General features: G+C 64.2%; 3 protein-coding genes across 3 annotated transcripts; all 3 read left to right on the top strand.

Moving 5' to 3' along the window:
• The first annotated feature begins 848 nt into the window (after window positions 1-848).
• On the top strand, window positions 849-16448 carry znf1035 (zinc finger protein 1035). Its single transcript, XM_069185270.1, has 3 exons — window positions 849-874; window positions 2201-2274; window positions 4698-16448. The coding sequence occupies exon 3, from the start codon at window positions 4751-4753 to the stop codon at window positions 14156-14158; it is 9408 nt and encodes a 3135-aa protein (XP_069041371.1). The 5' UTR covers window positions 849-874; window positions 2201-2274; window positions 4698-4750; the 3' UTR covers window positions 14159-16448.
• A 95-nt stretch (window positions 16449-16543) lies between these two features.
• LOC138225351 (zinc finger protein 316-like) lies at window positions 16544-22755 on the top strand. Its single transcript, XM_069185281.1, has 3 exons — window positions 16544-17213; window positions 17563-17692; window positions 17924-22755. Exon 3 carries the CDS (start codon window positions 18145-18147, stop codon window positions 21652-21654), a length of 3510 nt encoding a protein of 1169 aa, XP_069041382.1. The 5' UTR covers window positions 16544-17213; window positions 17563-17692; window positions 17924-18144; the 3' UTR covers window positions 21655-22755.
• Window positions 22756-23524: 769 nt separating this feature from the next.
• LOC138225361 (zinc finger protein 771-like) lies at window positions 23525-27565 on the top strand. Its single transcript, XM_069185361.1, has 2 exons — window positions 23525-23792; window positions 24937-27565. The coding sequence occupies exon 2, from the start codon at window positions 25047-25049 to the stop codon at window positions 26187-26189; it is 1143 nt and encodes a 380-aa protein (XP_069041462.1). The 5' UTR covers window positions 23525-23792; window positions 24937-25046; the 3' UTR covers window positions 26190-27565.
• The last annotated feature ends 369 nt before the right edge of the window (window positions 27566-27934 follow it).

Here is a 27934-nt window from a genome sequence, read left to right as displayed (position 1 = left end):
AGAAATCGAACCCCCTCCTTACCTGTGAAGCGCTTGGGGGTCCTTTGAGACAAACATTACCTTTCAGCTGCAGGTCCCTGTTGTGGTTGTGATCTGTGGTAAAACCAGGCACAGAAGGGAGAGATTAACTCCGGAGGAGCCTGGACTACACAACCCCACGCCCCAGCCTACTGACAACTCCGCACCAGGGAGGTACTTTGTGTTAATGGGGCTCTCGCAGGCTCTGAGTGGGTGTCTGAGGGGAAATCCAAGCCAAAGTAACCTTTGCTGTACCCTGGCTGCAGTGCAGAAGCCTGGCTTGTGTCTGTAATGGCTGCCTGCACCGTGCAAACTGGCCGATCTTTCCCTCTCTTGTTTCTCTCTCTCTCTCTGGCGCCATCCGTGCCCTGCCGCTGTACGACATAGTAGGGTGGGGGGAGGGGTCACACATGCCTGAGCTACAGACCTGTGCTGCTGCTCCTGCACGCTGAGCCCCGGCCCCTTTCCGGTGCCAACTGCTCCCCCCTGCTGGCGCCCCCGGCGGGTGACGTCATCAACGCGCGCCGGTGGTTTTTCTGATCGAATATATTTTCTTTGCTCGGGGCTGCCGAAGAAGGAGGAGGAGGAGGAGGGGGGGGTGGTGCTGCGCGCCACATTGTTCGTGCAGTCGCGCCGCCGAGCGTGGAAAAAGGAAGAGAAAGAAAGCAAGGCAAAAAGAGAGAGAGAGAGAGGGGAGGGGAAAAAGGGCGAGAGGTTGCTTTATTTTTTTCTTTTCCACTGTGGGAAGTCGGAATCGCCATTCGAGGAGGGGAAGGGAGAGGATGTCGGAGGAGAAGGGGTAGCGCCTGTGTCTGCAAGCGGGCACAGTGGTACCGATTCGGGGCGGGCAGGCACGGTGAGTAAGCGCTCTCAGGAATGTGCTCCTGCATTTCAGCCCTCCTGACGGGTGGGCTGCAGAAGCGGCAGTCGCCAGGCAAGGCGCCGTGTCTGGCTGCGGAGCACGCCGAGGACTAACGGAAGTGTGATTTTGCGCTGGCAGAGGAAGAGGGAGACATTTGTGAAACCCCCCCCCCCGTTTCTGTGCGAATGGCCGTCGGGTCCGTTTCGCTTCCGAGCCGAACCGGACCGAACCCGAGGGCTCCCTCCACCCAGAGCGCAATCAATCACAAAATTATTATTTTTCGTTACAGTCGGCGTGGGCAGTTTCTGTCTGCCTCTCTCTCTCTCTCTGCCCGCCTGCACTCGTGTCTGGTGCGGACGGGCTCGGTTCTCCCGTCCCGTCGGGTTCCCGGTCTCGCAGAACCCGCAGGGCGGAGTCGGCGCGGCGTCCCGACTTGTTTGAAAAATACGATTCGTTTTTATTTTTCTTCAGCTGCAGTTCTGCTCATGCTCAACCGCTTCCAAGTGTGCAGCACGGTTTCCCGGTATCGGCTCTTTCCCGCAGAGAAATGCAAGGTTTCTGGAAATTATTACAAATCACTGTGCTGATCAGTTTGTATGTGTTGGACATCTTCCGTATACATTTATTTTATTCTCCAATCCTTGATTTGCTCTGGATTTTACACTGCAGGCCCTTTTTAGGACTAGATAACAAAAATGGTGTCGATTTTGGTAGTTATGATAACAATGAAATTAATTGTTATCTATTTAGTTAGGATTTTTCAATGGAACTTTTTACATTTCAAAAATATCTCGATATAGTGGACATTAATGTGTTTATCGGTCATGATGCAGTGTTGCTGAAAGTTGGTTTTGGCTAAATAAGTCTCCCTTCAATAATTCTTGTGTAAAAAAATGAAGACGTGAAAAACAGTAAAACTATAGCTGTTGGACACCGTGTCTGTCTAGTCTTCTGCACTGGGACTGGACAGTCCTACAGGCACACTTGCTGGTTTTCCAGGACTCAAGATTCAAACAGCTGTCATCCTGGTCCTGGAGGGTCAGTCAGTCAGTCAGTCAGTCAAAGCATGGTCTAATAAGACTGGACCAGCTGTCATCCTGGTGTAACAGGACTGGACCTGAACCACTGGACCGGCTGTCCTCCTGGTCTAACAAGACTAGAGCATCTTAACCAGTGGATCACTCTGCCTCAGTGTGTATGGCTGAGTGCACTGTGAGCTGTGGAGAATAGTGCTGCCGGGTCGAGCTGAAGTGAATGATTTCACTGTTGTCTCCACCCATAGAAGCTCACTGAAGCCCCTTTCTTTGTGCTGTTTGGCAGACTCTTCCCTGGACCAGCTCTCCTTGCCATCAGCTGTCTGGAGTCTCGAGGACCGGACATCCGCGCCACTCCAGGTGGGTACCAGGACGCTTTCAAGAGGTGGTGTGCCAGAGAGTCCCCCAGGAATGCTGTGTCGAGCGTCACCAGCGCCCTGGTCCTTGAGCTGCTTGGGGTACTGGGGTGCGTGGACTGTGAAGTGTAAAAAGGGGGCAAGTTCAGTGGGTCTGTGCATAACATGTTGGAAGGGGGCGTGGCTCACATGACACATGACAGAAGTGGGTGTGGCTCAGTGGTTAAGTACACATGTCGGAAGGGGGCGTGGCTCAGCGGTTAAGGACCCATGTGGGAGGGGGGCGTGGCTCCACGGTCAAGTGCACATGACAGAAGTGGGCGTGTCTCAGTGGTTAAGTACACATGACAGAAGTGGGCGTGTCTCAGTGGTTAAGTACACGTTGGAGGGGGTGTGGCTCAGTGGGGGGTATTGAATGGGGGCGTGGCTCTGACAGGTGACAGGTGAGCGTGACCCTGGAGCATAACTGCCTTCCTCCTGCTCCAGTCCAGGATATCCATCCATCCCTCCGTCCATCCTTCACTGTCTTATTCCTTCACTTTATCCAGTTCAGGAGCTGCAGGCCTTGCCGTCCAGCAGTGGGTGGGGGTGTGGTACGCCCTGGCCGGGATGCAGGCTGCTGCAGAGCAGACACACACACCAGGGCCAATTGTCTCAGACACTGTAGCACCCCAGATTCGGAGCTGAACCCCTGGGCCCTGTGGCACCCCAGTGCAGCACATGCAGCCGGAAATGAACAGTTCAGCAGTTTGCCCGTTTCAGAGTGCCAATCTAGACTTGAGAAAAAACCCCGCGCTTGTCGAATGGAAACTGCGCAGCCCTGTGGTTAACCACGAGCGCGAGCCTCTGTCTCTGTCGGCGCGCGGTCTGCTGTCCCCGGCGGTACAGATGGCGGGAAGGAGGTATTAATTCGTGAATGACGATTGTGTGGTAAGGCGTCTTCAGATCGCCCCGACTCCTGTTTCCTGTGGAAGGAGATTCTGACAGTGAGTAACAGTCTTACCCCCCCCAGTCTAGTGTTACAGTAGAGCCGGGGATAGCCGGGTGTCACACAGCGGGAGGTATCCGTCTGGATTCTCTGGAGACAGCGGGACAAACGGGGACCGGGCCTGGACGGGACAAAGAACAGGCCTGACCTGTTCCCCACGCAGTCATTCTGCTGTCTGCAGACCTGGGGACCCCAGGATTCTCCCCGCAGTCGAGACTGAAGGCAAGGGGGTGATAGGACCCCCAGAATCTTCAGACCGCTGGCTCCTTTCTTCTGGGGGGCGGGTGGGGGTCCGAGGGCCTGGTCACGCCTGGCAGCGTGACGACGAGAGCCCTGGAGTGCCCCCCCGCACCTCGTCAGTATCCCCCTCGGTTCACTTGGCCATGGATGCCAGGATCTCATCCAGCTGGATTATCGGCTTATGCCACGTGGCCGGGCAGCTTGTTCCCAACACCCATCACAGGACAGACACACTCACACCTCCTGGACAGGACACCAGTCCATCACAGAGCAGACATAGACACACACACTCACACATCCTGGATAGGACACCAGTCCATCACAGAGCAGACATAGACACACACACTCACACATCCTGGACAGGACACCAGTCCATCACAGAGCAGACATAGACACACACACTCACACACCCTGGACAGGACACCAGTCCATCACAGAGCAGACATAGACACACACACTCACACATCCTGGATAGGACACCAGTCCATCACAGAGCAGACATAGACACACACACTCACACATCCTGGACAGGACACCAGTCCATCACAGAGCAGACATAGACACACACACTCACACACCCTGGACAGGACACCAGTCCATCACAGAGCAGACATAGACACACACTCACACACCCTGGACAGGACACCAGTCCATCACAGAGCAGACATAGACACACACTCACACATCCTGGACAGGACACCAGTCCACCACAGAGCAGACATAGACACACACTCACACATCCTGGACAGGACACCAGTCCACCACAGAGCAGACATAGACACACACACTCACACCTCCTGGACAGGACACCAGTCCACCACAGAGCAGACATAGACACACACACTCACACCTCCTGGACAGGACACCAGTCCATCACAGAGCAGACAGACACGCACCAGAGCCAGTTTTCCCAGAAAACAAGTAACCCACCAGCATGTCTTTGGAAATAGGAGCACCCAGAGGAAACCAGTGCAAACATGGGGGGAACATACAAACTCCAGACACCCCAGGATCTGCAACCAAGGCAGCACTGCGAGCTAATTACTGGGCCACCACCACCTGCGCGTTGCTCCTTAATGAAGCTGACCGTCACAGAGCCATAAACGGGTCTGCGAGGTGCTGGAGCTGTTTGACTGCGCGTGTCCGTGTTGGGCATGAGACCGCGGCGGCACTGACCATGTAATCCTGTTGCGTTGCAGGGCTTTGACACCCAGGACATCCCAACCCTCGCCCCTCCCCACCGAGAAGGAGCATGGCGCACCACGCTGGGGGTGACGTCAGGTTGCGCCCCAAGCCTCTGGGGGGGGAGGGCGTGGCGGCGGCGGCGGCGGGGGGGGGGTCAGACGAGGACCTCACCAGACACATCGAGAACCTGATCGCCCAGGAGCTCGGCGCCTGCTGCCTCTCCGACCTGGAGAACTCCTCGGAGCTTTCCCAGCCCCTGCCGGAGGGGGGGTGCAGGAACGAGGGGGCTGCCCCCCTGGGAGAGACCGGGGCGGCTCTGGCCCTGCCTTGGCGTGTGTCACAGTCTTCCCAGGGGCCACCCTCCCCGGCGGGACATGGCGGCGGCTCTCCACTGTCCTCTCCGACAGATCCCCAGCCCGCAGTGGCTGCGGCTCACCACAGCACGGCGCCAGCGGGCACCACGAACAGCGCCTCCTCCTGGAACATGGATCAGTACTCGGATGTCAGCAGCTGCTCTGAGCCGGACACGGACAAGACGCTGGAGGAGTGGGGTGCGTGGGAGAGAGAGGGGGCGCTGTCGCCACTCTGGCAGGCCGCCTCTAGCCTTTCGCAAAACAGTTTGCCGGACCTCCTGGACATCGGGGCCGCGGAGGGCGCTGATCCCGAAAAGGGCCGCGGGAGGGAGGTGTCCCTCTCGGAGGAGGAGGGTGGAGACGGCCCGGCGGAGTCTCTCGCCTGTGCGGGAGATCCGTTGCCCTCCCCGCTGGCTGCTGGGAGAGCCGGGACCGGAGGTGGCGTCGGGCCGGGGAGCTCGTCCTTGGGTGTGGGCGTGCCGACGAAGGTGCACCGCGCCCTGGACAGCGCCGGGAGCCCGCTGGACCAGTATTCCAACATCAGCAGCCCCCCCGAGGGCGAGGACGAGGACAAGAGGTCGTTCTCCGGAGAGGATGCCGACGACGATGACGACGACGACGACGACGATCCGAGGCTTCGGCGGCGACCGGTAGACCCTAAGCAAACGCAGAAGTCAGGTGCTGAACCCAGTGCCGACTGTCCGCAGGACAACGACTCCAGCTGCGGCCCTGTGGAGGCTGCTCCTGCCGGGGCTGAGAGCACTGGCCCGGAACCGCCAGCAGGGGGCGACGGTGAAGCGTGCCGGCACGCTCCCGACATGGCAGAGCAGTATTCCGATGTCAGCAACTGCTCGGCCGGGGTTCCGGGCAATGACCTCCCCGAGCCGGAGAGAGACAGCGGCCCGGATTCTCCGCAGGAGAGGGTAGGAGATTTGGAGAGAGAAGAGCCTAGCTGCTTATCCGAGGAAGCTTGTCAGCCTTGGCAGCGGGAAGAGGGGGATTCCGGGACGGCCCGGAGAGACCTGGACGATTCTACATCCAAGGGTGATCCTGGTCCACCCAGACTTGTCGTGATGGATCAGGAACCCGGCAGCAGGGGCATGGCAGAGGAAGACCGAATTGTGAGCCCGACTCCTCGCCACTTGGGCGTCGAGCCAGAGCCTCCAGTGCTGGTGTTCTTGGAGCCCCAGTGCCGGCCCCCCGCGGCGACTGGGAAGGAAACTCCGCCATCCCATAGCTCCGCCCACGACGGCGCCGGGGAGCACAGAAAGGAAACGAGCCCCGCGCGGCCAGGAAGCTCGGCGACGCGCGAAGGAGGAGCCAAGCTCGCCGGCGAGGAAGAGGCGACGACCGGGAACGGTGGCCAGGACGAGGGAGCGGACGGAGATGTCGGCCTCGCCTCGCTTGCAGGGGGTTTATCGACGGCCAGCGACTCTCCCGCCAGGGACGACGCCTCTTATCCTGAGCGGGCGGGGAGCGGAGCACAGGACGGAGGTCCCGGCGCGGCGCGGTCTTTGGAATGCCCTGAGGGATCCAGGCGGGAGTCGGGAGATTCAACAGCGCAGGAAGGGATCGCAGTGAGCTCCCCCGTGATCCGGGATGATCACGGAGGAGTGGAAGACCGCGGAGCTGAGGAGGAGGGGGAGGCTTGTCGGCCTCCTGCGGGAGAGGCAGGAAGTGTCCCAGCTGACCCGCCGCCGGTAGCTGCCGGCCCCCGAGGGACCCCGGAAGCAGCCGCGAGTTTTGCTTCGCCTCGCCGGGTGCAGAGGCTGCTGTTCCCGGTGGTCGTCCTGAAGAAGTCCCCCCGGCCGGAGAGCGGGAGGATGGTCTACCGCTGTGGCCAGTGCCATGAGAGGGTGGCGGACCTGAGCCGGCTCATCGAGCACCACCACGTCCACGCCGGCCCCCCGCCAAGCCTGTGCTCGTGCACGACCTGCGGCAGGTTCTTCACCAGCGAGGGCCTCGCCCGGGCACACCTCTGTGGGCAGTGGCGGGGCAGCGGGGCCCTCCTCTTCTCCGGCGGCGGCGGCGGCGGGGGGGGTCAGCCGGGGGCGCCCGCGTGGGGCAGCGGTGGCCGGATGAAGTGCCGGCACTGCAGCCTGCGCTTCCAGCGGCGGTACGAGCTGCACAAGCACGAGAGGAAGCACACCGGCGTGACCCCGTACCGCTGCAAGCAGTGCGGGCGGTACTTCGCCCAGAGCTCCAGCCTGAACCGGCACATGAAGTCCGCGGCGCTGGGGGGGAAGTGGAGCACCTGCAAGCCGGGGAAGTCGGAGGTTGCCGATGGCGAGGAACAAGGTCCCCGGTTCACCTGGATCCGAAAGCCTCCCAAGATCCCGCCCGGCCACCCTCACGCCTGGATGGCCAGGTGCTACGTGAAGCTGGTGGACTTCCGGCGGGGGCCTGGGGAGCGGCCGGGCCCCGCCGCCGCCGCCGCCCATACCGCGGGCCCCCACGTCTGCGGAGTGTGCGGGAAGGCCTTCCGGAAGCAGTCGCTGCTGCTGGTGCACAGCCGGGCCCACGCCGACGAGAGGCCCTTCAAGTGCTTCACCTGCCCCAAGACCTTCAAGTTCTCCTGCAACAGGTACTCGCACATGAAGCTGAAGTGCGCCGGCAGCGCCGCCCACCGGGCCCGCCTGATGGCCCGGCTGAAGAACGCGGAGGGGGGTCCGTACAAGTGCGTCCTCTGCCCCCGCCTCTTCAAGTACTCCTTCAACCGCCTGCGCCACATGCGGCACCAGTGCCTCAAGGCGTTCGCCCAGCGGGGGCTCGGCCGGAAGGGCGGGCTGTTCAAGTGCGCCCTGTGCTCCAGCACCTTCTCCAACACCTCCAACCGGAACCGGCACATGCGGCAGGTCTGCCTCAAGGACCTCACCCGCCGGGAGCAGCGGCGGGCCCGCAAGGACGCGCCGGACCCGCCGGACCCGCGGAGGCGGCAGGAGCTGCAGAGCTGGCGCGAGCGGGGCAAGGCGGACCTCCGCCACCCGTGCCCCCACTGCCCGGCCACCTTCGCCTTCTCGTCCGGCAGGAGCCGCCACATGCACAAGCACCAGCTCGCCGGCAAGACAGGGGCGAGGGCCGGGCCGGCGGCGCCTGTCCCTCCCCGCGCCCCCCCAGAGGCCGGGCCCCGGGGCGGCCAGGGGGGTGAGGAGGGGCCCGACGCCGGGGGCCCCCAGCCGTTCCCCTGCTGCTACTGCCAGAAGAGCTTCCGCAAGCTGCACCAGCTGAAGACGCACCAGCGCACGCACACCGGAGAGCGGCCGTACCGCTGCCAGGAGTGCGGCAACAGCTTCGTGCAGAGCGCCCACCTCCGCCGCCACCTCCTGACGCACAGGAAGAAGATCCGCTGCCTGGTCTGCAAGAAGGTCTTCGGCGCCGTCGGCGACCTGATCAAGCACCGGCAGGCCCACGCGCAGAAGGGGATGCTGCAGTGCCCCGAGTGCCCGCAGCAGTTCAGGTACCCTTCCTTCCTGCGCCGGCACCTCCGCGCCCACCAGCGGCGGGGCCCGCTGGAGTGCGAGGTCTGCGAGCGGAGCTTCGGCGGGCTGGAGCAGTACCACCGGCACCTGGACGGCCACCGGGGGCAGACGGAGTTCACCTGCGCCACCTGCGGCGGCGTCTTCGGCAGCCTCCGGGCCCTGAAGCTCCACCGCAACTTCCACGCGAGCAGGCGCCCCGGGCAGCACCGGTGCCGCTACTGCGGCAAGCTGTACAGCTCCTCCGGCACGCTCGCCCGGCACGTGCGCATCCACACCGGGGAGAAGCCCTTCCGCTGCTATGGCTGCGGCCAGCGGTTCGCCCGGCAGGAAGCCCTGAAGGCCCACGGGCCCAAGTGCCCCGGTCCGCCCGCGGACCCGCCCGCGGGCCCCCGCAGGGGCGAGCCGGAGGCAAGAGGGGCGGACGAGCCGTTCAAATGCAGGTTCTGCCCCAAAACCTTCAGCTGGGGCAGCAGCTTGTACAAGCACCACATGAACCACAGGGACAAGGTGATCTTTCCCTGCTCCAAGTGTGGCAGGTGCTACAGTAAGCTCTGGCTGGGGGCCCACGAGCGGTCGTGCGAGGGGCCCCAGGCTGAGGCGGACGGCGCCGCCCCGCCCGCCGGGGGGGTCACCTACTCCTGCGGGGGGTGTGGGCGCTGCTTCAGCCAGAAGGACAGCCGGGACATCCACCAGGGGCGCTGCCCGGCCTTCGCGCCTGATCCCGGGCCTCGGGGGAGGGAGGAAGACCGGAAGTTCAGGTGCCGGTACTGCCCCAAGTCCTTCATGTGGCCCAGCAGCCTGACCAAGCACCACCTGAACCACAAGGACAACGTGGTCTGGCCCTGCTCCAAGTGCGGGAGGTGCTACAAAAAGGTCCGGCTCACGGCCCACGAGAGGTCCTGTGACGGCCTGCAGCCCGGCGCGGCCCCGACCCCCCCCGCCAGCGCCAATGCCAATGCCAATGCCAATGCCAATGCCAACGCCAATGCCAACGCCAATGCCAACGCCAACGCCAACGCCAACGCCTGCAGCAAGTGCGGGCGGCGCTTTGCCAGGGTGTATTACCTCAACGTCCACCAGAGCAAGTGCAGAGGCCCCCGAGCCCCCGGACTCCCCGCCGAGCCGACCGCGGCGGCGGTGCCCGCGATCTCTGAGGACGGCGCAGCCGAGGAGGAGGAGGAGGAGGAGGGGGAGGGGGGGGAGAAGAAGTTCAGGTGCAGCTACTGCCCCATGTCCTTCGCCCGGCCCGGCAGCCTAGAGAAGCACCACCAGAACCACCGGGAGAAGAAGGTGTTCCCCTGCTACAAGTGCGGCCAGTGCTTCAGGAAGGTCTGGCTGGGCGCTCACGAGCGAGCCTGCTCCTTCCTGCAGGCCGGCGGCGCCTCCGTCCTCGCCGCGCCCAAGCCCCACGCCTGCGGGCAGGGCTTCGCCAGCACGGACAACCGCGACGCCCACCAGAGGACCTGCGGCGGCCTGGGGGCCCAGTGGGCGCCGCAGGAGGAGCCAGCGGGCAGCGGGAAGCCGGCCGCGAGAATGGCCCAGTGCCCCCACTGCCCCAAGTTCTTCTCCATGGGGAGCAAGCTCCGGAGGCACGTGCTCATCCACACGGGCGTGAGGCCCTTTCCCTGCGTGCACTGCGGCCGGACCTTCCCCCGCATGGACCAGTGCTGCTCGCACGAAGCCCGCTGCGACGGCGTCTTCCGGGCGCGGAGGGGGCGGGGCGCGGGCGCCGGCGCCGCGCGAGAGCCCGAGGGGGAGGCGGCGGGCGGCGAGGGGGACCGGGGCGCCCCCGAGCCGACGGAGCAGGCAGGAGAAGGGGAGGGCAAGTACCGGTGCAAGTTCTGCGGCAAGGCCTTCTCCCGGTCAAGGAACCTCCGGCGGCACATCCTGACCCACACCGACGTCAAGCCCTACCGCTGCGAGAGCTGCGGCAGCTGCTTCTCCCGCTACGACCACCTCAAGGTCCACCGCAGTCGCTGCAGGGGCCGCAGGCTCCAGCCGCAGGTCCGGGTGGTCAAGCTCAGCCTGGGCGACCCGGCCGCCGGCCCCGGGGACGAGGGCCCGGAGAGGGAGCGGCAGGAGGACGAAGGGGCCCACAGGTGCGCCCACTGCGACAAGGTGTTCGGTGTCCGCAGCAGCCTGGCCCGGCACGTGGCCATGCTGCACACCGCCAACAAGCCCTTCCGCTGCCTGCGCTGCTCCCACACCTTCACCATGCTGCGGGCGCTCAAGTCGCACCAGCTCAAGTGCAAGGGCAGCTTCTCCTCTTCCTCCTCCGGCACCCAGACGGACCCCCCCCAGGACGTCCAGGAGGAGGCCGAGGAGAAGCCCTGCCGGGAGACCACCAAGCTCCTGATCAGGATCCAGCGCCACTACTCGGACCTGCGGCCCTTCCGGTGCTCCTACTGCGGCCTGCGGTTCAAGACGAAGTCGCAGAGGGAGTCGCACGTCCGCCTGCACACGGGGGAGAAGCCCTTCGGCTGCGCCGGCTGCGGCCAGCACTTTATGCGGCGGGACTACCTCAAGCGCCACCTGTTCAGGTGCAAGGTGCTGCCCTCGCCGGGCCAGGGCGCGCTCTGCGACCGCTGCGGGGAGGTCTTCGCCTCCTGGGACCGGCTCCTGGAGCACCAGGGGGCTTGCGCGGTGCCGCCCAAGTCGCCTGACCGCCGCGCGAGGCCCCCCGCCGGGGCCCCCCCGGGGTCCCCCCAGCAGACGAAGGGGTTTTCCTGCGCCACCTGCGGCGAGCGCTTCCTGCTCTTCTCCCAGCTCCAGCACCACTTCCTGTCCTTGCACAGGGAGGACAGCTACCCCCTGGGCTCGCAGAGGCCCGGCAGAACCGGGCCGGCGCCGGCGCCGCCGCGTGTGCACATCAAGCAGGAGCCGGCGGACGAGGGATACGATCAAAGCCCGCAGACCGTGGGGCCTCCGCCGCTGGGGCAGGGCAGCCCCCCCAGGGCCGCCCCCGGGCTCGGGCAGAAGCCCTGCGTGTGCCCTCACTGCGCCATGCGCTTCTGCAACCAGGGCGCCCTGAGCATGCACATCCGCACGCACTCCGGGGAGTGGCCCTTCTCCTGCTCCCGGTGCCACAAGGCCTACCTGCGCAGGGACCTGCTGAACAAGCACCAGAAGAGGTGCAGGGCCCCCCCACTGGCGGCAGCCGCGGTGAAGGCGGAGCCGCCCTCGGAAATCGACCCCCGCGCCGGCTTCTCCTCGGAGGACATGGTGCTGGTCATCAACAGCCGGTCGCGGGCCACGGGCACAGGGGTGCTGCAGACCGCCTTCTCCTGCAAGCCGGGCAGCAAGGAGTCGCCTCAGCCACCGGAGCCGGCGGAGACCCCCGAGCGCCGCCCGTCCCCCCCGCCGCGGGGCTCGGACCAGTTCCAGTGCTCGCGGTGCGGCCAGGGCTTTCCGGACGGCCTGCTGCTCGTCGCCCACCTGGAGGAGCACGGGCGCGAGGACTGGGCCGGCCGGGGGCGCCCGTGCGACCAGTGCGGGAAGACCTTCGCTAGCCAGAGCCTCCTGCTGAGCCACCGCAAGCTGCACGGCGTCCGGCTGCCCTACGCCTGCGGCGCGTGTCCCAGGACCTTCCGCTTCGCGTCCGACCTGGAGCGGCACAAGGCCTTCCACAACCCGGAGAAGCCCTTCCCCTGCGGGCTCTGCGGGCTGCGCTTCGGCAGCAGCACCGCGCTGGCCCAGCACTGCACGGCCCGGCACCGCGGCACGGGCGGGCACCGGTACAGGTGCCCGGAGTGCGGCCGGATCTACATGACCTTGAAGTCGTACCGGCGCCACTGCCGCCTCAAGCACGAGGAAGGCCAGAGGCTGGAGCCGCTGCTGGTGCCCGTCCTGCCCGGCGAGCAGCCGCCGCCGCCGCTGCCGCCGCCGCCGCAGGGAGAGGAGGAGGAGGAGGAGGAGGTGGACGTGGAGGTGGAGATTGAGAGCGAGGGGGAGGGGGGCAAGGCCGAGGACGAGGAGGAGGAGGAAGAGGAGGAGGAGGACGACGACGAGGACTCGGACTCGGCGCCGTACTTCCCCTGCCACGTCTGCGGCAAGACCTTCACCACCTCGGAGAGCCTGGAGGACCACCAGCGCTGCCACCTGGGCGAGAAGCCCCACGAGTGCGCCGAGTGCGGCCGCTGCTTCTTCCAGCTGGCGCACCTGCAGCAGCACCAGCGCAGCCACAGGACGGAGTTCCAGTGCCTGCTCTGCGGCCGCGGCTTCGTCTCGCTCTTCGCGCTGCGCAAGCACAAGCGCACCCACGGCAAGGGCCGCCCGCACCGCTGCCCCCGCTGCGCCCTGAGCTTCCGCGGCCCCTCCGGCCTGGCCGCCCACCTGGCCACCCACCGGGGCGACAACTTCCCCTGCGACCTCTGCGACCTCACCTTCTCCTGCAAGCTGAGCCGCGCCCTGCACCGCCGGGCGCACGCCGCGCCGGGCCCCCTGCCGCCCTCCCCGCCCCCGCCCGCCCCCGACTGCCAGTGCGCCGCCTGCCTCCAGGGCTCCCCGGACCCCGGGCAGCCCGCGGAGCACAGCGGGTCCGATCTCAGGAAGCACCAGCTGTCCCACCAGCTCCAGAAGTCGCTGACCTACCAGTGCACCCGGTGCCACATGGCCTTCGCCTACCTGACCCACTTCACCAACCACATGAAGCGGCACGCCAGGGAGGGCGCGGGGGCGGGCGGCGGGGAGGAAGTGGGCGGGAACCAGTGCCCCTACTGCCCCAGGAGCTTCGCCGCCTTCGCCCAGCTCAGCAAGCACCTGGGCACCCACGCCGCGGCCAAGCCCTACCAGTGCCACACCTGCGGCCGGCGCTTCATGCGCAAGAGCAACCTGACGGTGCACCAACGCAGCCACGTGGGGCAGTCGCAGTACGAGTGCACCGAGTGCGGGGGCAGCTTCCCGGGCATCGACGCCTTCAGGCAGCACGGCTGCGCCCGCTGGCAGCCCGCCGGCCAGGATCGCCCCCCGTCCCCGCCCCCTGCCCCGCCCCGGCCGCCGCCGGAGCCCGAGCCCGGCCCCCGCCCTCCCACCGGCCCCTGGGGGGAGCCCCCCTCCCTGGAGTGCCCCGTCTGCGCCAAGCGCTTCTCCTGCCCGCGGAAGCTGCGGGAGCACCAGCGCTGCCACTCGGCCAAGCGGCCCTTCCAGTGCCCGGCGTGCGGCAAGCGCTTCCTGAAGCCGGCGCACCTGCGCAAGCACCAGGAGGTGCACCAGCGCCAGTACGCCTGCGCCACGTGCCCGCACACCTTCAGCAGCATGAGGGCCTACCTGCAGCACCAGGGCCGCCACAGCCGGGAGCGGCCGCACCCCGAGCTGGCGCGGCACGAGGGGACGCACGCCGAGGCGGGCGGCGCGGGCGGGGGCGCGGGCGGGGTGTTCCAGTGCGACATGTGCTGGAAGACCTTCAGCCAGGCCGCCTACCTGCGGCGCCACCAGGAGAGCCACGTGGGCGAGGTGGTGTACGAGTGCACCGAGTGCGACAAGGCCTTTGCCTCCTTCCAGCTGCTGCAGCAGCACCAGGGCGCCCACGCCCCGCCCCCCCCGCCGGCCGCCGCGCCGCAGGGCTCCCAGGACGCCCCCTTCCCCATCCTGCTGATGCGCAGCGCCCCGGTGGAGTTCGTCGTCAACGGGGACTTCGTGCACTAGCGCCGCGTCTCCGCGGAGACGTCCCGCGCGGCAGTGCAGAACGCAGGGCCGAGCCGGGCCGGGCCGGGCCGGGAGAAGAGCGCCCAAAGGTCAACCCTCCGGTTTTTAAAGGGCAACTCCTCCGTCTCGCCAGGAACATGTGTGACTGGGGTCCGAGGGAGTTCGAAGGCCGCCGGCTGTGGCCGCGGTCAGAGTCCAGTTCGCCCAGAGCCCCGGCCACCACCCCTGTCGGAGACGCCCCGCTAATACCCGCGTCCGCCTGCGTCCAGCAGCCTGGCCTCCGCGGTGTGATCTGGACCCTTGGCTCCCCTCGGCCGAGCCCCTGTGCACCGCCGGGAGAGTCCGGAGGGATGGATGTCGCTGGCTGTGTGGAGTCGGGATGCCACTCCCCTTGCGGAGCGGCGCGGTCCGCTCCAGGTTTTATAGCGCTGCACTGCGGGCTGCGGCTGGACTCTCCCCCTCGCTCCGTCTCTCTGCCCCCTCCCTGAGCGCGCGCTCGTCCTGCGGACCTGTGGTGCCCCGGGGTCAGTATTAGTGCCCGGCGCTCGGACCCTGCAGGTGTCGGTGTTGTCCTCGGTGTTGTCCGCTGGGCAGGTGGCGGAAACCGTCGTGACGGTGTGTTCCTCTGTGCCGTTTTTTTGTGTGTTTTATACGTTCGTTTCTACGTTTTCGGGCTGTGACCAGACACGGTTGTTTTCAAGCTCGAGGATTAATTGTTTGAAAAAAATATTCTCCTCGACCTCGGTCCGGTTCTGGAGCGAGGCATGGTGTCGGGGGCTGGCTGGGGCTCGACCTAGCCGGTCTCCCTCCGAGATGTTTCATTGTTACGGTTTAAGCTGAAAGACTTAAAGATGAAAAAAGAAAAACTTTTTTTTTCTAAGAATGGTTTTCAAGGTCACAGGATAAAAAGAGAGTGAAGAACGGCCAACTCTTTGAGGTTTCCCCTGTTTCGTTGAAGGTTTTATCTTTTAAACGCACTCGGAACAGAAATGAACTGACAGATACAGATGTGATGGGTTTTGGTTTGGCGTTTTGGTTTATACTTTTTACTTTGAGCGTTGGAGTAAGAAACTGAAATTTTTCTATGGCAGATTTTTTCCACAAAAATAGAATCTCCAGTTCTTACAGGAGGCCCTAAATGTAGTTATTATTTTATACGAGAACCTTCGGTGAAGCTGTTAAACTGATGATACAGAGCTGATTCAGGTTGTTCAGGAGCTGGAGTGAACGCCTGCTGATCTCTCGGGGTTTAAAGGTTCTTGCTCGAAGGCTGTTACAGTCCCACCCTTTCCAGTCTGTTCCTGGGCAGTTCCTGGGCTTGACATTAATTGGTTAATTGTTTATTGAGCAGGAGCAGCAGAGCTCGTAAGGCGCTGGCTGTCTGCAGTCCTGGCCTGGAGCGGACTGGGAGAGCAGCTCGGTGGAGTCAGAGTCTTTTGTTGCTGTTGACAGAATTTTTTAACAAGTGTTTTTTTTTCCTTAACGGGGAGCGAATCATTATTTCATGGAAAATAAGATTTGTCTTTTTCAAAGGTCGCCAGTCTCTGTCCTTGACCATTTCTCTCTTGTATGCATATGTATATGTATATATTTTTATTTACTTGGTTTTCTGTTTTTGTCATTTACTCACAATCCAGACTGTACAGTTTAAAACAGGTGGAAGGTGGAAAGAGAGACGTTTTGCCCTCACTATACTTCCCAATAGGTAAGGAGTGGGGGACCCCAGAAAGTTACTTTTTAGGTCCACTAGTCTTGGTCCTATGGAAGTACAGGCTCTTGTAGTTTCAGGGGCTGAACTGAGCCAGTTCCTGTCCTCATGAGCCCAGATTCACCGTGACCTTTAACCCCTGACTGAAGAGCCCCAGAGCCCCTGAAGGACTGGGGTCTCAGGGACTGAACTGAGCCAGTTACTGTCTTCATGAGCCCAGACTCACAGTGACCTTTAACCCCTGACTGAAGCCCCCCAGAGCCCCTGGACGGTTCCTAGGTTGTCTGTTGGTCTGGAAGCTGGGGTCCTTTATTCCATTCTGCTTGAGTCACTCAGTTCCTCCCCCACTCCTCTGTTTTGTCTGCTCAGTCTTTTTGGGGGTGCTGGTTGTTTTGGGGTCCCTGGGCCTCTCGTTCCCTCTTCCCTTTCTTCCTGTTTTATCCAAATGGTTCATTTCTCACCTCCTTTCCGGAAACTCACAGACATTGTTGACATAGCACTACCCTTAGACTTTCCCATGGAAAGGAAGAAACTGTCACATTGTGATTTATTCTTGATTCTAATAAAAAATTCTTTGGACTAGCTGAGACTTCGTATGAATGTGCCTGTTTATCATATTTGTGAGTCTGTTTAAACTGGTATGTCTAAATCTTTAAGTACCCATGTACTGTAACTGTAACACTGTGTAGCCAGTGTGACCCATCAACACACACACACACTGTTACTGTAACACACCGTGTAGTCAGTGTGTAACCCATCAGCACACACGCACTGTGACTGCAACACACTGTGTAGCCACTGTGTAACCCATCAGCACACACACGCACTGTTACTGTAACAGCACTTTAGTGCAGTATTATTATAGTACAGTGTAGTGTCCAGTCTCACACCTTAGAAATCAATCCTGTTCTCAGTGTAACAGAACTGTAGTACAGTGTAGTGTCCAGTAACCCACATTTGAAATCACTGCCCTGCCTTTTCACTGCCCACAGAGGCTGGGTGCTGACGGTCTTCCTACCACCAGAGGGCGCTCCTGGCTCGGTAAAGCAGTAATGGGGTGAACATTTCGTGCGGCCGCTCTAGAGTGGATGTTGTGGGTAGGCATCGTCCTGCCGAAGCGTGGTTTGTTTTTACAGAAACGGTCACCTACTTTTTTTTTTATAACAAAATCTTCCCTTCGAGGATAAGTTTTGGAGTCTCGGCGCAACACACCGTCTTTACTTTCTTGGGATTTGCAGGAATCGTACGACCGCGGCGGGAGGATGGCTCAGCCCCGTTTTCTCGGCTCCTGGAAAGCGTTGAGCTAAATACCGCTTTCTCGGCGCCGCACGGGAGTCGTACTTCGCGGTAAGTCTTTTCCCCTGTTTCGTCTTTTATGGACTTTTAAGACGTCTTGACGAAGCCGTAGCCATCTTAAGAAATCGCCGCTGCCGAGTCTTTCGCCCGTGTTTAAAAGTGCCGCCCGTGAAGGGGGTGGTCGTCATCACGAGTGGAGAGAAACCCGCTGATGACCGACCCGTGGATTTCGAGCTGGCGGCTGTTTGTGTGGTCTTGGGGCTGTTGGAGGAAGCGATGGAGGAAACGAGCCCCTCAAGTTTGAGGAGCTGCCGGTTAACCTGAGTGGCTAAAAGCCGTCTCGGTCACGGAGAGACTAAGCTGCGAGCAAGCCGTCCTCTCGTGTGCTTGCTGTTCCCAGAGGGGCCGGCTTGCGGATCGGCTGTGTCGCTGCTGAGGAGGGAGGCGAGAGGGTCGGTCCTGACCCGGGGTCACCCGCCATCCCGTCCTGCTGGCCGCGGCGGGAAGTACCGCCGGAAGGCGCTCAGAAGGTACGTTTTCAGTGCCTTTTTTCTATTAAAAAGACACACACGGAGACAGACAGACGTAGAATTTCTACTTTTTCAGGAAGTTGCTGATAAAAATGACACATGGTGACTCTTTGAATTTAGTTTTTTTTTTCCCGGAGTCATGCTGTTTCCATGGTTTTCTTCAACTCGGAGAGTATTTAACAACAATAATAATAATTATCTCTCCCCTTGCCTTGTTTTTCCTCCTTTCAGCCCCACCCACCCCAGTGGCCAAGCCCCGCCCCTGCCACCACAGGCCCCACCCCGGGGACCAAGCCCCGCCCCTGCCCCACCCACTCCGGCGACCAAGCCCCGCCCCCTGGCAGTATCATGGGAAGCCGGCGGCGCAAACTGTAGAAGAGGTGTGGCTTGCGGCTCAACCGGCTCTTCCTCCTCCTCCTCCTCCTCCCCGTGCCTCGGGAAGGGACGCCGGGATGCTGGGGCTGCAGAACGGACCGGCCGGCCAGCCCAGGGAGGGCAGGCGGTACCCCTGCGTGGCGTGCGCCGCTACCTTTCCTGCCCTGGCCACCCTGCTGGCGCACCAGGCTGCCCACACGGAAGGGGGCGCAGTGGGGGGGGCGCCGGGGCTCCCAGCGGCCTCCCCCTCCTCCTGCATCTGCTCCTGCGGCCAGGCCTTCCCCGGGTTCGAGGCCATGCTCCGGCACACGTGTCTTCGCCGCGGCTCTGCCACGCCGGACTGTCTCGGGCTCAGCAGCCCCGCGGGCCCTGCGGACTCTTCCCCCGCCGTCGCCCCTCCTCCTCCTCCTCCTCCTCTTCCTCTGCTGACTCTCCCGCAGGGCGGCTCTCCCCCCGGCCCCCTCGCCCCGGCCTCTGAGGAGCCCCCCGGCAGCGCCCCTGAGCGCGCGGCTCCGGACACCCCGACTCCGGCGCCGGGAGGGGCAGACGAGAAGACCGGGGCGTCCAGCCGCCCGCCGGCCGAGCCCCTGGGGAGCCCGGCCCCCCCCTCGGTGACCCCGCCGCCCCCCGAAGCCCCCGAGGCCCCGCCGGTGCTCCTGGGGCCGAGAGCCGGGGGGCTGCGTCTCGTGCCGTTCACGGTCGGCCCCTGCGCCAAGCCCTGGCCCCTCCCGGGCCCCCCGGAGCCGCCCCCCGCCACGCCGCCGCCCTGCGGCGAGAGGAGAGGCCCCGTGCGGCCGGCGCCCGGCCTGAGGGCCGTGATCAGCCAGCTGCGGCCGCTGCTGCCCCGGCCCGGCCGGAGGGAGGGGGGCGCCCCCGCGGCCCGCTCTCCCCTGGCGCCCCCGCGGCTGCTGCTGCAGGCCTCCGGCAGCACCGTGAGCCTGAACCGCCGCTTCCTGCCCCTGGTGCGGCTGGCGGCCGAGGGGCCCTTCCCGGGGGGCCAGCGGCACAGGTGCGGGCGCTGCCAGCGCGCCTTCCCCACGCTGCGCGCCCTCGCCGAGCACCGCGACGCCCACCACCTGCGGGAGAGCGTGTTCGGCTGCCGGCGCTGCGGCCGGCTCCTGGTCAGCCGGGACCCGGTCGGCCGCCACGCCTGCCCGCCGGGGCCCCCCCCGCCGGGGCCGCCGAGCTTCAGCCGCGGCACCGTGCTGCCCGCCCCCCGGAGAGCGGCCGCCGGCCCGGCGTGGCACCGGCGCGGGGAGGGCGTCCCGGCGTCCGGCCAGCGCTCGCCGGGGAAGCAGCACAGGTGCCCGGTGTGCCGCCGCAGCTACGCCCGCCGGTTCGGCCTCAAGACCCACCGGTGCCCGGGCGCCCCCTCGCCGGGGAAGCCAAGCCCGGACCAGGACTGGATCCGCCCCGCGACCTTCATCCACCCCCAGAGCTCGGGCTCCTGCAGCGTCGGCACGGCCACCGAGCCCCTCTGGATCAAAACGGAGCCGGAGCCGGAGCCGGCCGGGCCGGGGGCCAGCGCCCGCGATCCGCCCCCGCGGTCCGAGCTGCGGCCTTTCCACCTCACCCCTCCGTGTCGGAGCAGCGCTCCGGCTCCCTCGTTCCTGCTGCTCCCCCAGTCTCCCCAGGGGCGCCCCCTGTTCCAGGCTGCCCTCGCCCCCCTGCCCCCCGAGCCCGGGGGGGGCCGAAGGGATTCCAGCGTCGCCGCTCCCAGGAACCCCCTCCTGGAGCCGGTCTTCTGGGCGGACCGCGAGACGCCCGGCAGCCTCAAGCCCTTTTCGCCCGAGTCGGCCAGCGATCTCGCGCCCGAGTCCGGGGCTCCGGGGTGGTCCCAGATCCCGGCGGCGGGCTGCTGGGATTCTCTCTGCCACTTCCCGGCCGCGCGGCGCCTCATGGACAAGGCGGCCGGCCGGTCAGCCGGGACTGGGCCGGGCCCTCCGACAGACGGGCCGCCGACGGCGCAGGTGGAGCAGGTGAAGGTCAAGCTGGAGGAGGAGGAGGAGGAGGAGGAGGAGGAGGAAGGGGGCAAGCGTCCGGGGAAACCGGAGCCCGAGGAGAACGGCGTCGGCCCGCCCCCGAGGCCGAAGCCTCACGCCAGGAAGCGGTACGCGTGCGCCTGCTGTGGAAACCGCTACACGCGGCGCTCCTCGCTGCTCGTGCACCGCAGGAAGTGCCGCCGGCGCGAGGGGGAGCAGCAGGCGGCGCCGGCGCCGGGCCAGTCCGCGCAGAAGAGGTTCGCCTGCGGCCTCTGCGGCAACAGCTACACCCGGCGCTACAACCTGCAGGTGCACCAGCTCCGCTGCCCGCTGGCCGGGGCGGTGAAGAAGGAGGAGGAGGAGGAGGTCCAGAGCGGGTCGGGGGAGGGGGGTACTGGAGGCCGGTCCGCGGGCGGTTCCGCCCCGAAACCCGACGGAGTCGGCGAGAAGCGCTTCTTCTGCGCCCACTGCGGGGCCGGCTACACGCGGCTCTACAACATGCGCATGCACCAGCAGCACTGCGCGGCGCGGCCCCCCCCCGCGGGCGAGCCGGCGCCGGGGCCACGCCAGCCCGCGGAGAAGAAGTTCGTCTGCGAGCTCTGCGGCAGGGGCTACACCCGCCGGTACCGCCTGCGCGCCCACCAGGAGAGGTGCGGGCCCGGGGGGGGCGGCGCCGGGAGCCCGGTCCCGAGGCCCGGCCCGCCCGCCGAGAAGCGGTTTGTGTGCGAGCGCTGCGGTAACGGCTACACCCGGCACTACACCCTGATCAGGCACCAGAGGAAGTGCCCGGCGGCGGGGGGGGGCGCGCGGGACGGGCCGGGAGACCTCGGTGGCGGCGGGGCGGCGGAGGGGGCATCGCTGGGTCTCCCGAACGGCCTGGGGTGGGAGGGGGCGGCCAAGGGGTTTCGGTGGGACGCCCAGGGGAGCCGCCTGCTCTCGGCCAAGTCTGCGCGGGCCCAGCTCGCCGCGGCGGCCAAGCCCTTCATCTGCGGCCACTGCGGCGCGGGCTACAACCGCCGCTACCGCCTGCGCGCCCACCACAGGAAGTGCCACGCGCCAGAGGACGCCCCGAGCCCGGCGGCTGAAGCTCGGGGCCCCGGCGGGGGGGGCGGCAGGCCGTTCGTGTGCCGCGGGTGTGGGGGCAGCTTCACGCGGCGGTACGGCCTCCGCCGGCACCAGGGGACGTGCGCGGCGTTCCTGCGGCAGCAGCAGGCGGACGGCACCGGCGGCGGAGAGCCGGGCGCCCAGGCGGGGGCCGCGGCGCCGGCGCAGGGGGGAGAGCTGGGGGCCGAGCTGCTTCTGCGGCGCCTGCAGACCCAGGCCGGGAAGATCGGGAAGGAGACCCGCGGCCCCCCCCGCGGCCACGCGCAGGTCCAGCAGTGCCGGGCCTGCGGCCGCCACTTCCTGCACCGGAGGTCCCTGCTGCGTCACCGGCGGAGGGGGACCTGCGTCTCGGGCCAGGCCGCGCCGCCGCGGTGCCCCCGGTGCCGGGCGCAGCTCTCCAGCCTCGCCGAGCTCTGCCGCCACCTCCGGGGCGGGTCCTGCCGGGCCTCGGGGTCCGCGTATCCGGCCCAAGACCCCGCCGGCCGCGAGGGGGAGCCGTGACGGCGGGGGCGGCGAGCCCAAAGACTCGCTGTTTGACAACGGACGTTGGCGGCGGGCCGTTTCGGATTTTAAGATTTCCCCCGCTTCCTGGCTTCCTCTCCGACAGGCGAGCAGGGATCGGGAACTGGTCATCCGACTGTCCCACCCGGAAAGCTTTTCCTGCCCCCAGCCCAAGCCACGCAGTGCAGTGCAGAGTGCGTTGCGCCGCTCTTGTGAAGCGGATCAGCGCGGCGTCTCCTGGCACCGTGTGGTCCCGTCCGCTCCCCCTGCCCCGCTCTGTGGCCGGGTGTCCTGGGGATCTCCAGCTGCGGCCTTTGGGTTTGTTCCTGCCTCCGGAGCTCCGTGGTGCCGAAGCGCACGGGCCACCTCCTCCTGAGCGCCTGGCCACTGCACCAGTGGCCTTGCTGGACCGTGAGAAGTGGGGGGCTCCACTCCGTGCGGGCTCTCTCAAAGCCACCCCCTGTTTGCGGAGGTCAGTGACCACTTGCCCGCTGTCTGCGTAGAGCTTCCCACCGTTAACCGTGATGCTCATGCTGCTACTACTGACTGTCTTCCTGTGTCACCTCCTATCCCGCCCCAGGGAAACAGGAGACCTTCAGAGACCTCAATATAGTTCTGGCGGCGTCCAGTGCCCTTCCAAAGAGCGGACTTTTACTGTGGATCTTTTTCATTGGATTTTATTTAAATGAAGTTAGAAGTAGGAATTAATGTGACCCTTGTGTTCTCTGGAATTCATTAATGACTGAAATGCCTGTGCTGTGGGCATTGCAATTGTGATTACAGTATAAACAACATTAGAATCTTTTTTTTTTTAACTGCCATTATCCGGGACTCGATCTTGAATGTCATGGTTTTTGTTCTCGTTTCGGCAGGGGGTTGGAGAAGCCGGTCGGGCACTGCGTATGGACTGTATGTAGGTGTTCGTTGTTTTTAAACTCTCCTGTTGAAAGTGTTCTTGAAGGGGAAAGTGTGTCCATCCTGGGCCGCTGTGTCTCGGCTGTCCAGTATTGGTCTGTCCTGTCAGTTTCAGGGACACAGTTTCATCTCTAAAGAAATCGGGAGGAAAGTATTGCAGATTAAAAGTTATTACGAAAACGCCAAGGTCTTGCTTCTGACTTATGTGTTCTCTTTCCTCTTGGATTGGGGTGCAGGCAGGCAGGGGAAATGGGGTGTCTTCACTGGTGGTAGCAGTGGGCTCCTGTCCTGAAGCGACAAACAGAACCAGTGAGAACCTGCGGGGGGGTTGGCACGTCCTGTGCGTCTTGTTCTGACCAGACCGCAAGTGTCCTTGGTCTGTGAGCAGAAGGAGAGGACAGCGGTCTTATTCCATGTCCTCAGCAGCCTGCCTGCTTGACAGAACCTCGCTGGTGACAGATACAGGAGGCGCTGAGGGTGTCAACTTCATTTTTGTTTGCTGACACGTCGCGGCATTTTTTGGACTGCATTTGTATCTATAATGGTACACAGTCCACAGTCCCTGATGCTCTCAGTCTCTCCTACAGCAGTGCCCTGGTGCCCTCAGTCTCTCCTACAGCAGTGCCCTGGTGCCCTCAGTCTCTCCTACAGCAGTGCCCTGATGCCCTCAGTCTCTCCTACACCAGTGCCCTGATGCCCTCAGTCTCTCCTACAGCCAGGTGGATGCTACACATTGGTGGTGGTGGAGGGGATCCCCATTACCTGTAAAGCGCTTTGAGTGGAGTGTCCAGAAAAGTGCTATATAAGTGTGAGCAATTATTATTATTATTATTATTATTATTATTATTATTATTATTATTATTACAGCAGTGCCCTGATCCCAGGAGCCCCGCGGTGAAACGGGCTCCCGGCGGTGACTCCGCGACACTAGGGGGCAGCGTTAGTGCAGGTCCGCCACAGACGGGGGACTCGAGTTTTCAGCCACATTCTTGTTCTGTAGGAAGTGCGGGTTTTCCAGAGGGGGGTCGAGCAGAGGAGATTCTTAATGGGATCCGCGCGGCTGGAGCCGGGGAGCGCGCGTGGCTACAGCAGTGTTGCAGTCGGCGCTGATTGCCGTGTCGTTCCGCGTGGCTGAACCGGAGAGGGAGGAGGGCACCGGTACCGGTACCGGTTCCGGCACCAGCCCGGGCGGAGAGCGGCGCACGTCGGAGCGGATGCACGGGGTAACGGCTCCCGCTCGGCTCGGTCCGGTCGGGTCCGAGGGGTGTGAGCAGGGTCACGTCACGGCTCGGCTCGGTGGGGTGGGAGCACGAGCGGTAAAGTTTCCGCCGTCGTGAGAAAAACACTGGTGTGCAAGGACGCCCCCCGCCGTGATGCATTGAACAAAAACACAAACACGCCTGCAAGCGAACGGGTTCCTATAGCGCCGGCGGCCCGGGAAAACCCCTGACGCGCCCTGGTTCGCTCTTTGTTTGTGTTGTGGAAATGTGAGCATTTATATGTAAAGGTAAATATTTACCACGCGTGTGCCTCAGCGGTGTCAACACGAGCGACGCGCCCCCACGTCCCGCCTCGTGTACTGTAGGCAGGAGGGGGGTGCCCTTCAGCTCGAGGTGTCCCGGTCCGGTCGCGCTGCACAGCCCGGGACAGCCCACGGCGCGTGCGGTGGGAGCGTGGCGTCGCTCGCGTCTCGTGCGGTCAGTGCTTTGAAGAGACAGTCGTTCCGTCACGGCCCGTGACCAGGACACTCAGTCCAGCTCGTCTGCTCATCACGAGCAGTCTGGCGGTAGCAGTACGTTTCGAAGCGCGGGTGTGTTACTGATCAATGATAACGATCGATATTTCATATTGATAGTTCGGGGGGGATAGTTGTTGTGACGTGATTGGACGGGGGTGACGTCACGACGCGTCGGAGATGCCGTAATTCTCCGACAACCTGCACGTGTGGAATTGTGCGTCTCTGCTGTGAGCTGCTGTTACACTTTCTCCACTCCTGGTGACTGAGCGTCCAGCTGGTCTGTTTATTTCATTATCTGTGTGATTGTCATGTTTCTGACCCGGCTCTGGGGGGCTTCCGCTGTCCCTGCAATCAAAGGGACAGTTCAGTTCAACCGGACAGTGGCGCAGGATCGGGAGGAACTGTTGGGGGTGACTAGCGAGGAAGGGCCTCTTCTCTCCGCGGGTCTCCCCGACTCCTGCTCGGCCAGCGGCGACAACCCGGCCACTCGCGGGACTCTCCCAGGGCTCACCCTTTCTGTCCCGTCGGATTCCGGAGCTGGGAGGAGCAGGAGTGAAGCGCTGGACTCGCTCCTGCAGGGTGGGAAACCTGAGGGTAACGCAGTCTCCTGTCCTGTCTCCGGGTTCCAGGCTTGGGGATGGAGCAGCCCGGCGGCCGCGCGCGTAGCGCCCAGCGGAGGGGAGCGCCGTGACCGGCGGCGGGCGCGGGGGGGCGCCGGCGAGGCGGCGAGACGGCGAGCATGCAGACGGGAGAGGCGCTGCTCCCCCGCGGGCCCGGCCGGGAGCTCGGCCCGTCCCCGGAGGGGCTGCGGGCCCACCGCGCCCGCGCGGGCGCCACGCCGGCCCCCCTGTCCTGCTGGCGCTGCGGGAGGCCCTTCGCCAGCCGCCAGCACCTGGAGCAGCACGCCTGCCCCGCCGTCACCTACATCTGCACCTGCGGCCAGGCCTTCCTGCGCTACGGCGCCATGCAGGAGCACGCGCGCGGCCACGACGACGTGCTGGTGCTGGACTACAGCGGCGCCCGGCTGGCGCGGGAGCGCGGGGGCCCGGCGGACCCGGCGGACCTGCGGCTGCTGATCCACGGCGCCGCCGTCAGCCTGCAGCGGCGCTTCCTGCCCGTGGTGCGGCTGGAGACCCGGCGGCGCTTCCCCGGCGCCGGGCGGCACCGCTGCGGGCGCTGCCAGCGCGCCTTCCGCAGCCTGGACCAGCTCGCCGACCACCACGCCGGCCACCGGCCCGAGCGGGTGTCCGGCTGCCGCCGCTGCGGCCGGCTGCTGGTCAGCCCGGAGCCCCTGGTGCGCCACGCCTGCCCGCCGGGGCCTCCCCTGCGCCGCCCGCTGCGCTTCCGCTGCGGCACCGTCCTGCGCGCGGCGCGGCCCTGGGGCCTGGGGCGGCACCGTTGCGCCGAGGAGGAGGAGCCCCGGGGGGGGGCGAGCCCGGGGAGAGGCCGCGGGGCGAACGGGGTCCAGGCTGGGCCGGGGGAGAAGGCGGCCCCCCCCCAGGTCCCCGAGGAGATCACGTTCAGCTTCCGCCCCACACGGGGCATCAAGACTTACGAGAGGGGCTGCGTCACGAGGCTGCGGCCCGCCGGCGGCGAGGGCGAGCCGGGCGCAGAGCGGGAGGAGGAAGACGAGGAGGAGGAGGAGGAGGAGGAGGAGGACTGCTACGTGGTGGAGAGCGCTCCCAGCAGGGGGCAGCAGAAGCACTGGCCCCAGCTGGCCGCCAGGCTGCTGGCGTGCGCCCACTGCGGCCAGACCTTCCCCTGCAAGGCGTCGCTGCAGAAGCACGAGGAGCGCTTTCAGCGGACGTGCGGGCTGGCGAAGGCACGGGGGATCGACCTGCCCCGCGGGGTCCTGCAGGGGGCGCCGCTGGCAAGGAACTGAGGCACACGCACCCGGGGAGAGGCACCCTCATGGACGCTTGTGCAAGGGCGAGCTTGGGCGAACACGCATAGACGTGTGCAAAGATGTGTGCACACACAAATACATACTAGTGCAAAGATGTGTACATGCACAGATACAAAGCACACACTAGTGCAAAGCTGTGCACACACAAATACAAAGGACACGCTAGTGCAGAGATACATACTTGTGCCAAGACCGGCCCGGCTGCGTGCAGGGACAGGCCCTCATGCTCTGCCCTTCAGTCTGGCTCCAGCCTGGCCTAGAGGAGGGGTTTGGTCTGATGCTTCTCTAAACCCCGATCAGATCCGACGGGGAAGGAGAAGCCCTTTCATTCCTCAGGCGATGTCGCTTGTAGCCTAACTGAGAACAACACAGAAAATCTTGTGGGGAAACACGGCTGAAGAGCCGAAGCACGGGATGTGCTCTAGGACCGACAGGCAGAGCGGCGTGTGTCTGCAGTGAGGGGTGCAGCTTCGTTAAGAGAAACGACCCAGAGAGAGAGAGTGCGAGAGAGTGAGAGAGAGAGAGAGTGCTGTGGTCAGGGACGGTGCAGCAGACGCGCTCTAGTGCGAGGTAGTGAGAGACGTGGCAGGCTGAGGGTGTGTAAAAGACGAGCAGTAATGGAGCGCTTTGCGTGGTAGTGTTCGCCTCCTGCTTCAGCACGAGGAAGAGGGCCACTGTCACAGGAGCAGGGCCGGTGAGTCCAGTCCCAGCCGGGAGCAGAAGTGTTTCTACAAGCTCCAGACTGACACGGCTCTTCTGGGGTCTGTCTCTGTAGAAACTGTAGAAAAGAGCAAAGACTCCCACAGCAGCACTCTCACACATGCTCGGGCGTGTAAAAACACACTCACAGGAGCACTCCTGCACACTCTCGGACGTGCTCACACTCGCAGGAGCACTCCTGCACACTCTCGGACGTGCACAGACTCGCAGGCCCACTCCTGCACGGAGGAGTTCTGCAGCGTGGTGTGGCGGTCCTGGGATTGTGTTCGAAGCAGCAAGGCGATGTCCGTCCCATCCGTTCATCAGTGTTTCGTGCCTGAGTGATCTTTCCGGACCTGTCTGTTGTGAGCTGTGTGTTTTTGACACCTCCCCCCCAGTACTCCTACACGGGGTCTTTTAAAACCACGCCAGGACACGTTACTGTGATGCTGACGGGATTCTGAAGCGCCTTCGGACAAAAACGGGCTTGAACAAAGCTGAGACGCTTCCGATGGTGAGAGCCCAGCTTGGGTGTTTATGTGTCAGAATGAAGAGAAGTTGTATCCCCACCCCCACAGTCACTCCTTTCCCCTTTGTGAGATATGTTTCTGTGTTACTCGAAGTTTGGAATAAATGTTTACCTGTCTGATTTATTCTTTGTTTTTTTTAATTGAATATTGTGAAAGGTGAGGGATAGTGGTGTCTTTGCCAGTATCTAAAGTACACTCCTGTCCTCCTGGTGTGACAGGACTGGACCTGAACCACTGGACCAGCTGTCCTCCTGGTGTAACAGGACTGGACCTGAACCACTGGACCAGCTGTCCTCCTGGTCTAACAGGACTGGACCTGAACCACTGGACCAGCTGTCCTCTTGGTGTAACAGGACTGGACCTGAACCACTGGACCAGCTGTCCTCCTGGTCTAACAGGACTGGACCTGAACCACTGGACCAGCTGTCCTCCCGGTGTAACAGGACTGGACCTGAACCACTGGACCAGCTGTCCTCCCGGTGTAACAGGACT

The sequence above is a fragment of the Lepisosteus oculatus genome, chromosome 27 (genome assembly GCF_040954835.1).
Source record: "Lepisosteus oculatus isolate fLepOcu1 chromosome 27, fLepOcu1.hap2, whole genome shotgun sequence".
NCBI classification, from domain to species: Eukaryota; Metazoa; Chordata; class Actinopteri; order Semionotiformes; family Lepisosteidae; genus Lepisosteus; species Lepisosteus oculatus.
The sequence above is the reverse complement of the archived record's forward strand: the minus strand, read 5'-3'. Positions and strand labels throughout refer to the sequence as shown.

Coding starts and splice junctions, on each gene's coding strand:
- znf1035 (XM_069185270.1), top strand. CDS start 4,751: ATGGCGCACCACGCTGGGGGTGACGTCAGGTTGCGCCCCAAGCCTCTG.
- LOC138225351 (XM_069185281.1), top strand. CDS start 18,145: ATGCTGGGGCTGCAGAACGGACCGGCCGGCCAGCCCAGGGAGGGCAGG.
- LOC138225361 (XM_069185361.1), top strand. CDS start 25,047: ATGCAGACGGGAGAGGCGCTGCTCCCCCGCGGGCCCGGCCGGGAGCTC.